The 12,141-nt window shown below is 42.8% G+C and overlaps 1 protein-coding gene across 4 annotated transcripts in view; it reads right to left on the bottom strand.

Annotated features, from left to right (window-relative positions):
* psda (pleckstrin and Sec7 domain containing a) overlaps window positions 1-12,141 on the bottom strand; it is a 105,056-nt gene that overhangs the window by 62,423 nt on the left and 30,492 nt on the right. For 2 of the 4 annotated variants that reach the window (XM_078160866.1, XM_078160863.1), the window contains exons 3-7: window positions 9,123-9,237; window positions 4,437-4,711; window positions 4,061-4,347; window positions 638-872; window positions 304-563 (exon numbers count right to left, since the gene is read on the bottom strand). In XM_078160866.1, the coding sequence (XP_078016992.1) occupies window positions 304-563; window positions 638-872; window positions 4,061-4,344 (779 nt within the window). In that variant the 5' untranslated portion in view covers window positions 4,345-4,347; window positions 4,437-4,711; window positions 9,123-9,237. The remainder of the gene's footprint in view (window positions 1-303; window positions 564-637; window positions 873-4,060; window positions 4,348-4,436; window positions 4,712-9,122; window positions 9,238-12,141) is intronic. The other 2 variants (XM_078160865.1, XM_078160864.1) reach the window with 1 other exon arrangement.

Here is a 12,141-nt window from a genome sequence, read left to right as displayed (position 1 = left end):
GTAAAATATGACCTCACATGTACGTTCACACGCAACCTTAGAGCTTCACATTGTTCCACCTCTTGTCTCAGTGACGCACATCATCAGAAAAATGTGCAGTCAATCAAATAACCACAACATGACACAGACTGCTGGGAGCCTTCGGGCCCCCGAGGGCCCGGGGTCTGGTCTGCACAGCGTTTAGTGGAACAACAGATTTGGGATTTCTGGTGTGACACAGTGCGTGAAGAAGAGACAGGAAACAGCCTTAAAGGGTCCCTCACAAAGGAAACAAGCCCTTCCTAACGTTGGACTTTGACTCACCTGGGGCTGCTGTGAAGCGACGGGGCTGAGCTCGCCTTGCGGAAGCCATCTTTGAGGATGGAGCGACGCCACGACTCTTTCTCCGACTTGGACCGAACCGGAGGGCCCGGGTCGTCTTTGGAGCCGCCGCGTAGCCCCGTCCCCGAGGCACTGAGGGTGATTTCAGAGCGGGACGTCTCTGAGGGAGCAGACGGGTCGGGACGGGCCAGCGGGGCGAAGCTCAGCTCGATGATCTGCTTGGCGCTCTCGCAGATCTGACTCTGAAGACACAGAGGCATCGCCGTTACCTCCCGCAGTCGTACATGAAGTGATCGTTTCAGCTCAGCTTTCTTACCTGGATCTCCGGCGTGAGGGTGGGCAGATCGAAGGTGAACACAGACGTGGATCCAGAGGTCAGAAGGTCCACGCTGTCCAGGCTGCTGTACGAGGTGCCTTTGGCTCGGTGAGACTCCATGATGCTTTCAAAGTGGCGGCTGAAGGAGTCCAGGTTGCTCTCGGAGGGTCGGCGTGGGCTGCCGATTGAGATCGGAGACTTGAGGCCGCCATGTGAGTCGGACGTCCCCAACGGCCTGGAAAGTAAACAAACAGATCAGGGGACACACGTCCCAACGTGTCCTCCAGTATCCTGATAGACGGTTTGTCCTATGACCTACTGGACTAAATCTGGTCAACAGGAAGTGCTACCAGCTGCAGCGTGGGTCAGCGCCGTTAACGATACTGAGTCTGATCCTGACAGAGAGGTGTCTTCTGGGACTTTCAGAGGTCTAAGATCCAGAGGTGGCAGGTTACTGACATTAGGGCTGAAAGGAACCAAACAAAATCTTGCTCGACTCAAATTCTACCTGCTCTTCAACCGACCAATCAAAACACAACACACACTATTTCTACATGAACTCATTGGCCACAGCTCACTGAGCAAACTGTCTGAGAGCGCTGTGTGTATTTTTCTGAGGACCATAATTCTTGTGTATTTACACTTTTTTCTCTTGGTCTACTTGCCGTACTTTTTCAAGACATAACAGATTCAAACTTTATTCAAAGGCAATTTCAGCTCGCAGCATTACCGTTACAAGCTCTCTTTCCTCCCAGCTTCCATTTCTCTTCTGAATAAACAACCTGCTGTATGTTAAAAGGTTTTCTTTTGCTTTTCTTTTTTTATTGAGGAATTATCCCCTCTGCCTTTTTGTCTTCCTTGGTGTGCAATTATCGATTGCTTTTACTACTCTTATCTTACTTCTGTTATCTTTTAACATGTTTTAAACATGTCAGTGCTGTTGCATCATTTTTATGTTTTTATGGTTTTATTTTCTGTTTGTAGGAGAATGAGCTGCTAGAACAGTAGTTACCGTTCTATTTCTTTTCTTTTATCATTGTAAGTTTTTATTTTATTCTGTGCAGTACACTCACAGTCAGTGCAATTATCTGTGATTAAGGACTTGTGCACTTTAAGTGGGGCGGTGCAATATATGTCATTTAGAGTGTCCTGTAATGCTATTTATTTATACACAGAAGTTAGGCGCTGACTCATGTCGTGTGTCTTTTTGTATGATTACTTTGTTGCATTGTGATACGTGTGAGCGATGAACTGTAACTGCAGCTGTGGCATTGTTGTCCAAGACAAATTTCCCTCCAGGGACAATAAAGTCTAACCTTAACTAGGAGACAGAGGGAGAAAATAAAGAAACGTATGTGATGGTAAAGAAAACGTCACAAATCAACAATAATAACAGCAACGTTACGTCATCAGCTACAGAAAATATATTTGCTGTTATGTAACATTACTTGGTGGGTTATCTACGGAAGATTACTGTAACTATTTCATTACACACAACAACATTCCAGACCTCTAATGATTTCTACTAATTTCATGACTTTTCCAGGTTTTCCATGACCGTAGGAAACCTGTAAAGCCTGATTTATGGTCCTGCGATGTACCTACGTCGTTGCCGTGACACCTTCGTGAACCCTTCGAACATCTCCATCACTCCATTTCGTCGCGGTGCAATTCACCGCCAGAGCGGTAGGAGGCTGCACTCCATTCCTGAATGGTTATCGTTGTCTCTAGTTGATTCTTTGTTTAGCTTCCAGCTTTTCCGGTCACAGAGAAATGAACGCGGAGCACGGACAGACAGCTCCGTCCGTATCCGTATCCGTATTGAACGCTGAGCATAAATGGGCCTTAATACTGCAAAATCTACATCACAACAGAAGATGTTTAATGATGGCGGGGATGGCGCAATCTGGAAATACGGAACCGGAAATGCGTTGCTACCAAGCAAACCAATCACAGCCCTCTCGGTGTGCGCTGGGTCTGCGTCGACTCGACGTGTAGTTACATTTTTGGGGAGGTGCACGTCAGGCTACGCAGGAGGCTACGGCAAGCCTCCTGCGTAGCCACGTACCCTACGACGTAGCGACGTCATTGATTTAACGCAAGACCATAAATCAGGCTTAACTGACATGAAACAACAACTGCCCCCCCGACAGTCGACCAAAGGTTAGTCAACCGGAAAGGTCATAAGTCAGCATTAGTTGCTTAGTTGCAGAAAACAAACACAAACATGAAACTCTATCAGGAGCTGCACCTCGTCACAATAAATCCAAACCTATCTGACTGGAGCATGTGTGACTTTACTTTGAAAGGACAGACACAGGAAGTGTCCTCGTCAGGTTAATTTCCAGGGCTGGTACCTGTGGTTGTTCCACAGGCTAGTTAATAACATGTCGGGCAGGAAATCCAAAGTGTGGGATCATTTTGAGAAGGTGAAGGACGAACCCAAGGTGATATGTAAACTCATCTTCATTGGTCGACTACAAACATGACGTATCATCTGAAACATGGAAGTAGCTACATGCCCATTAGCCCACAGCGTCATTAACAGGCGGCTCGCTCAGTGTGTGACGTGCACTTGGAGATAAAATATAGGCCTATATTAATGAAGGTTCATTAGTACGGTTTGTATTTCTCTGTAATGTAGCACAGTGTTAACAATGTTACTGATACTATTCTTTCTCACACCTTCAACTCAAACCACCAAAATATATCATTTAATCATTACATTCATATCAGAAACATGCAGGAGACTAGTCCACTGATGGACCCTGATGAGGACCGTCGGTCCACTGATGGACCCTGATGAGGACCGTCGGTCCACTGATGGACCCTGATGAGGACCGCTGGTCCACTGATGGACCCTGATGAGGACCGTCGGTCCACTGATGGACCCTGATGAGGACTGATGGACCCTGATGAGGACTGTCGGTCCACTAGGAACAGTCTTAGTCGGGGGTGCAGCCCTACACGAATCAATCTTAACTTAAGTTTCTCCTGAACAACAAGATTAAATTTGTTGGTTTTCAACCATGTCACAGCTGCGAAGTCACATACGTTTAAGGAAACACGAGACGACACAACATAAAGTGGTACCGTCTTTAAACCAGTTAACATACAGCTGCTCTACAGAGTATCCACACTGGTGACAGATGGGCCTCAAACATGTTTTTAATGAAGTGAATAACACAAAGATGTCCGGGCCATGTGAAGGGAGAGACATGAGGTAAACAGGAAGTTACTTGTTGTTTATTCTGCTGGCTTATCAGCAGGAAGCTTTCGAGGTACTTTGAGTAGTTTCCTCCACCATCGTTAATAATTTAACGTCAAAACTGAGTTCCTGGCTGAGTTAAATGTGAACACAGACATGACACGTGTGTTTAGACTCAGTGACACACACACTGATGTAAGTGTTGGAGCTCTCACCCCTTCAGCAGCAGACTGAACACCTCGTCCTCCTCCTCGGTAGCTCTTTGTCTCTGTCTGTCTCCCAGCATCCGCACACTGGCCCAGCTCACCACTCCCTCCTCTTCCTCCTCCTCCTCCTCTTCCTCATCCTCCTCCTCCTCCCCATCTTCCTCCACCTTCCCCACACCTGTCCGGGGTTTTGGCGAAGCCTCGGCGGGGCTGAAGCTGGAGTTTCCCAAGACACTGCGGTTACTCCCAAAGGCCGAGTCCACCTCCTCGGCTGCCTCGGCCTCCGCCCGCATCACCTACACAACAGTAACCAATATTTATCCAATATGAACGTGAAGACGTTCCAGATGAGGTGAACGACTTAAATCAGGTGTGATGAAATCACCTCGTCCAGGTCGGTCTCCCTGTAGCACCGCAGTGGAACGGCGTCAAGATCTGTCTCAGAGTATTTGATGGTTCGGCGGATGATGCCTGTCTTGGGGGTGGAGCCACGGGAGTCAGGGGTTACCAGCTCCACCTCAATCTGCCGCACCTCGTGATGTGACAACTTTGGACCCTCGTTGTCCCGCCCCCTCCTCTGGTTGGCTGGTTTCAGATGAAGGGAGGAGGGAGGGGTGGGGCTGGGAGAGCCGCTGGTAGGAGGCGTCGTGGACGGAACGTCTGCAGGAGAAAACAGGTGTGTTGATTTCTATGTTTCATGTCTGAACTCTGAAATATAAAAACCCAGTCACCAGAAGTAATGCTGGCATCGTATGTTTCTGGAAACCACAGACAGGTTACATCTGTACGTTATTATGTAATAGATACACTGAAACTTTGTGTGTCAACAGCTCTGTGGTTCACGTGTGGTTATGTTTAGGCACAAAAACCACTGGGTTATGGTAAGGTGAAGACGTATTTTGTCTTAAAATACCCAGTTTTGGGGGCACAATCTTCGCTGGAAATGCAGCAATGTGTCGGTAAAAACAATTTCTTTTCAGGGCGTTATCCACTGTTTGAAAAAAGCTATGGGTTGCTACATGCATGTTTGTTGCACAAATAAAAGCTTGTAAAACAGCAAGAAATTGCTAAAAACCTCACACATTTGATGGTGTATCACCTGATATTAGCATCGTCATCGCTGCATATATCTGCAGATAAGCAGCAGTTAATGTCAGAAGAGAAATGTTTGAGATCTTTCAGAAACAGTGTCTCCATTACAGAGTTTGTCCACCAGAGAGCGATGGCAGGATTTTTTTACACTGTAAAATGTTTACACTTACCAATTACTACCTTTGATAACCAAATTTATGGGATTCCTAAAAATTTGTTTGTTTGTAATTCTTTATTTAAATCAACTGATGGGAAGTTGAAGGGAAAACTTTTTGTTTTATCTTATTTTTACACTCTAATTAGTTATTAAACAAACAGTAGTTCTTAATGTATTCTGTTATATTTTGGACTTGTCTAATAATCTTTAACAATCTGAGCTCCAGACCAGAGGCTGACATTTTTTTGGGAGTCCCACGGGTCACGTGATTCCCACGGGATGGGAATCAGTTTCACTATTCTTCACGTGATTGGGACGGGATGGGGAAAAAAGTCAACGGGAGCGGGCGGGACTGGGAATCATAATTAGGCTGTCGCATATGCGATAAGTCGGTTAATTGCACGGAAAATTAAAAGGGAGACGGTAACTTTTCCTGTTTGTTTTCCTCATCTCTCTCCACCAAAGAGACTGGACGACAAGAGTGTCACTGCCGTGCATCGTCTGGCAGCCAGGTGAGTTGGTTCATTAGCGTAATGAACGGAGGGAAAGCTCTTGTCATCGAGTGTCTTTGTCTCTGTGGGGGAGGCGGGGCTATGAGCTACACACACACACACAGTGCGATCTTCATGAGGGGGAGACGAGGCGGAGAAAAAAAAAGACAGTTGAGCGTCAGAGAAAGACAGGGAACTTGTTCCTAAACCAAAAGCCACGGCCCCTGTGTGGGAGTGTTTTGGATTTAAACCAAATGACGAGGGCAGCCCAGTAATGTGGACGAGCCGGTGTGTCGGGTTTGTTCTAAAACCATCTCAACAAAAAGAGCGAATACGACCAACTTAACTGCACACCTGAGAGTGAGAGACTGACAGTCTATTTTTTGTATTTATAAGGTCTTAACTTATTTATTTCAATATTTTTACGTGTTATTTCAGATATTTAAATTTTCTTTTTTGCATTCCTAATTAGTCTTGTTAAATAAATGTTTATTTCTCTTTAAAAGGTTGCACTTGCATCAATATGCCTTTATTATCATTATAAAAGTTTAAAAAAAGGTCTAAAAACAGCAAATTTACAACAATAATAAAAACGGTCTTAAAAGCACAATATTACGCAATATTATCGCAATAATTTCTGACGCAATTAATCGCCCAGCAAAATTTGTTATTGTGACAGGCCTAATCATAATAACAATAGTCAAGTGTTTTATAAAGTAGTTGAATCTAGCTCCAGCTCCAGCAGCTACAACAGTAACATGCTGCTCTGACACTGATGCTTCAGTATTAATAATCTAATGATGTCATATATAATAATATCAGTCAGAGGAACCAAACACTACTTTAACAACATTTTTCTCTCTCAGAACTGGTTCTTATGACGTGTTGTCTGACCACATAGGAAATCAAATGTGTTTCATTCTGAACAGCTTCAAGGTGGAGTGAATGTAAAAATAATTAGGCAATAAACATCAAAACACAACATTAGATGTCATATTTGGGTTTATATTCAACTAAGGTAGGCATTGTGTGATCCATGTACTATAGAAATTTTTTTTTTTTTTTACTGTAACTGAAACACAACACAGGAGCGAGATGGGAGGAGTCATTCTTGTGGGACTGGGACGGGACAGGTTTTTTTTTTCTTTTTCATGAGATTGGGATGGGATGGGATTATTTTTGTGGGAGTGGGATGGGACAGGACTAAAAATCCACTCCCGTGTCACCCTCTACTCCAGACTACTCTGCTGATTAATGGTTATCTGATCTTTTAAATCAGAAAAAATACTATTGGTTTTGGCCTTAAAAAATTCAGCAGCAAACAGACTACAGTGTCTGTGAAAGGCAGGTAATATTAATCATTAGATAGCACTAGATTTAACATGAAAAAAATATATATTTATCCATAAAATGTCCTTAAAATGTTGATGAAATGTCCGCAAAATTTGATTAAATGTCTGAAAAAAAAAAGTCAATAAAATGTCCAAAAATATATTGATAAAATGTCCACAAAATTGATAACTCAAAAAATGTTGATAAAATGTCTGAATAAAATGTTGACAAAAATGTCCAAAAAAACCATTAACATGTCCAAAAAATGTTGACAAAATGTCAAAAAAACTGTTGGTAATATGCCCAAAAAAATGTTGATAAAATGTGAGAAAATGTTAATAAAATGTTGAAAAAAATTGATATGTCTGAAAAATGTTAATTAAATATCTGAAAAGTATTTTTGAAATTTCAGAAAAAATGTTTATCAAAACTAGATTTTTATTGTTGTTTTAAAATAAGCAGGAGAAGATGTTTGTTTTTGTATCTGTTCTGGATTATAGTGATGAGGTGACTCTTAAAACACTGACAACAAACAACAAAATTAAATCTGCATATTGATTATTTTTTCAGCTGAGTTTCTTGCTGTGATGATTGTGGAGCAGTTTTAACTATTTAATCAGTTTGTCTCTCCTTTTGTCTTTTCTTAAAGATAAATTAATAAACTGTTAACTGAAGCTTAAAGTAATGAGGATCATGTGGTTAGTTATATGTAGTAGTGCTACCTTAGATATTCAACACAAGTATGAATCAAGACACAGATATCAGAGTACAATAAGACCTCGAGTCTCCACAGCCAGCAGACATTGATGACTTTGTTTAATTAAAACAAAACCCTGCTTCGCTTGTTTTAAAGTCTGACAAAGATGCTAAATAAAGAACAGGAAGTGAGTAGTGGTAGTAATGTAGTAATACTTGTGAGTAGCTTTGTGTACAGTAAGACCTGTTCCAGCTGATGTTAAGCTTCAGCTAATTGGCTTAGAAGAAGCTCCTGAAGCTGCTTGTTTACTTCACTGAGTAAAGAAACAACACAAGAGAAAAGACAGAATGGCCCTTTAACCTTTTACTGCCGCTACTACTGCTAATAATACCATACTGATACTGCTGCTGTACTCCCAGTGTGAAGGTGTGACACTGTTTGGGAATACAACACTGATGGATTTTTAAAATTACATTTTTCTGTACAGGGAGGAGTGAAGTTATAGAAGTCCAAAAAACACTTATGTCCAACCTGACACTGGTTAGCGAGAGCTCAGAGGGGTTGAAAAGGCTGTTTTAAAGGATAAATGGTTGAAAAGTCCAACTGCCTCCACTCAAAGTGAAATTCGTCCCTCCAGCAAAAAAATAATCAAATTAGACAAAACCTAACCATCTGTAATTCCAGGATCACTGACTTGGATGAACAATCATTGGAACAATATTTACCTTTATAGAAATAGTGTTAAATAGCATCCAGTTTCAAATCAGTTGGCATTAACACAGGTGGATCCTGATGGCAGAGTACTGGAGCTGATTTCATCAGGCTGTGAGGGTATGTCTCACGAAAAATGTTATTGAACAGTCAAAATGTACATCGAAATAAAGTTGGGACTTTACTGATGTGTTTTTACTCTTCTTTTGCTTCTAATTATTCTTTTTCCTATTTTTTTTCATTGAAATCCAATCAGTTCAACGCTGAGTCCAGGTCAACATTTCTGCCAAATTGGAAGACGTTCTCTCATAGTGTTCTTGAGATATCACGTTCACGAGAATGAGACAGACAAGGTTGTAGGGACTTTGACTTTTGACCTATGATCACCAAAACCTGATCAGATCATTGTTGAGTCCAAGTGGACCTTTGTGCCAAATTTGAAGAAATTCCCATGAGGCATTCTTGAGATATTGTGTTTACAACTTTGGGACGTTCGTATGTACAGATGGACGGACAATCTGAAAACATAATCCCTCCGTGACCACAGATGTCGCCGGCGCAGAGGCATAAAAAACTTTAAAAATAAATTACCTTTACCTTTACTGCAGCGACTCTCCTCCGTCTGACCTCCGAACAGGAACTCCCACTTGGCACGGGCGATCTTCTGCGACCGCGAGGATGGAGTTGTCGTTGAGCCGCCGTCAGACTGCGTGAGGAGGAGAGACAGCGGTGTGATGAAATAATGCGTCTCTGACAGAAATAATCTATAACCAGAAATCATAGCTATCAGTGCTCGTGTGTTTTGGTGTTTGACCTCTTCTGAATTCTAGCAAACTAAATCCAACTGATTCTTCAGGTTGTATTAGTGAGAGGTTTGAAGCACATGCACGTTCAGTTTTAAAGCAGAATTAAAATAAATTATAATTGAACTTTTAAAATGTCCGAGCTGCAGAAGAAAGTACAAAATGCAGGGTGACATACACCAATGCTTTTAAAGAATACTTCCCTGCAAAACGACCATTTGTTTTTCAACTACTACCCACCTGTCACCTCGAGTTTGTGAAGAAAAACGTTTTCCTCGCATGACTTAATGCTGAACGAATAATCCAAAAATGATTAGTTGAACAATTAACAACAGCAAAACTATATCAAAACATCTGGATACAAACTCTCAGACAACTCGTGCAGAATAATCCAGGTCTCATTTATCCAGTTGGACGTTAAGTACTACACAAACAAACGCACTTTCACTGAAATACTACAATTTAAAACACTCCCGCCTAGCCGGGTCTCGGGGGCAGCAGGCTGATCAGAGTTTTCCAGACATCCCTCTCCTCAGCGATGCTTTCCAGCTCCTCCTGGAGGACCCCAAGGTGTTCCCAGACCAGACGAGATATGTAATCCCTCCAGTGTCTTCTGGGTCTGCCCCGGGGCCTCCTACCAGCTGGACGTCCCGGAAACGCATCTAACAGGAGGCGCCCAGGAGGATCCTGATCAGATGTTGAACCACCTCAACCACCACCCTGTGGGCCCACCACCTGCAGGGATAGGCATCTGAGCCCGGTGAATTGTGTGCCGGGCAGCAGGCAGGGGTGGGGACGTGGGAGTGTGGACCCCTGGTTTCACAGACCGTTTGTAATGAAGTGTTGACGTTTTTAGTGAAGAGTCATATGTTTGTGAAGTACTGAGCGTCCAGCTGAATGAGACTTGGATTATTCTTCATGAGTTGTGTGAGAATTTGTAAAGGGATGTTTTAATGTACAGTACAGGCCAAAAGTTTGGACACACCTTCTCATTCAATGCGTTTTCTTTATTTTCATGACTATTTACATTGTAGATTCTCACTGAAGGCATCAAAACTATGAATGAACACATGTGGAGTTATGTACTTAACAAAAAAAGGTGAAATAACTGAAAACATGTTTTATATTCTAGTTTCTTCAAAATAGCCACCCTTTGCTCTGATTACTGCTTTGCTCACTCTTGGCATTCTCTCCATGAGCTTCAAGAGGTAGTCACCTGAAATGGTTTCCACTTCACAGGTGTGCCTTATCAGGGTTAATTAGTGGAATTTCTTGCTTTATCAATGGGGTTGGGACCATCAGTTGTGTTGTGCAGAAGTCAGGTTAATACACAGCCGACAGCCCTATTGGACAACTGTTAAAATTCATATTATGGCAAGAACCAATCAGCTAACTAAAGAAAAACCAGTGGCCATCATTACTTTAAGAAATGAAGGTCAGTCAGTCCGGAAAATTGCAAAAACTTTAAATGTGTCCCCAAGTGGAGTCGCAAAAACCATCAAGCGCTACAACCAAACTGGCACACATGAGGACCGACCCAGGAAAGGAAGACCAAGAGTCACCTCTGCTTCTGAGGATAAGTTCATCCGAGTCACCAGCCTCAGAAATGGCAAGTTAACAGCAGCTCAGATCAGAGACCAGATGAATGCCACACAGAGTTCTAGCAGCAGACCCATCTCTAGAACAACTGTTAAGAGGAGACTGCGCCAATCAGGCCTTCATGGTCAAATAGCTGCTAGGAAACCACTGCTAAGGAGAGGCAACAAGCAGAAGAGATTTGTTTGGGCCAAGAAACACAAGGAATGGACATTAGACCAGTGGAAATCTGTGCTTTGGTCTGATGAGTCCAAATTTGAGATCTTTGGTTGCAACCGCCGTGTCTTTGTGAGACGCAGAAAAGGTGAACGGATGGATTCCACATGCCTGGTTCCCACTGTGAAGCATGGAGGAGGAGGTGTGATGGTGTGGGGGTGTTTTGCTGGTGACACTGTTGGGGATTTATTCAAAATTGAAGGCACACTGAACCAGCATGGCTACCACAGCATCCTGCAGCGACATGCCATCCCATCCGGTTTGCGTTTAGTTGGACGATCATTTATTTTTCAACAGGACAATGACCCCAAACACACCTCCAGGCTGTGTAAGGGCTATTTGACCAAGAAGGAGAGTGATGGAGTGCTGCGGCAGATGACCTGGCCTCCACAGTCACCGGACCTGAACCCAATCCAGATGGTTTGGGGTGAGCTGGACCACAGAGTGAAGGCAAAGGGGCCAACAAGTGCTAAACACCTCTGGGAACTCCTTCAAGACTGTTGGAAAACCATTTCAGGTGACTACCTCTTGAAGCTCATGGAGAGAATGCCAAGAGTGTGCAAAGCAGTAATCAGAGCAAAGGGTGGCTATTTTGAAGAAACTAGAATATAAAACATGTTTTCAGTTATTTCACCTTTTTTTGTTAAGTACATAACTCCACATGTGTTCATTCATAGTTTTGATGCCTTCAGTGAGAATCTACAATGTAAACAGTCATGAAAATAAAGAAAACGCATTGAATGAGAAGGTGTGTCCAAACTTTTGGCCTGTACTGTAGTTTAACATGGAGCTCGTTTACTTCAGCTGATGAAGAATGTTAGCCTTTTTGGAGTCCTCGTCTGTCATGGAGATTTGAGGAAAAAAATTCCTTCACAAATTCAACATGACACATGAAAAGTATTTCATATAAAAATGATCATTTTGCAGGTGAAGTCGTCCTCTAGAGGCAGGAATATTTCAAAACAACATCAAAAACCATGTAACATCACTTTAAA

This window comes from Epinephelus lanceolatus, chromosome 17, assembly GCF_041903045.1.
Source record: "Epinephelus lanceolatus isolate andai-2023 chromosome 17, ASM4190304v1, whole genome shotgun sequence".
In the NCBI taxonomy this organism is placed as follows: Eukaryota; Metazoa; Chordata; class Actinopteri; order Perciformes; family Serranidae; genus Epinephelus; species Epinephelus lanceolatus.
This window is presented reverse-complemented; position numbering and strand designations above follow the sequence as displayed.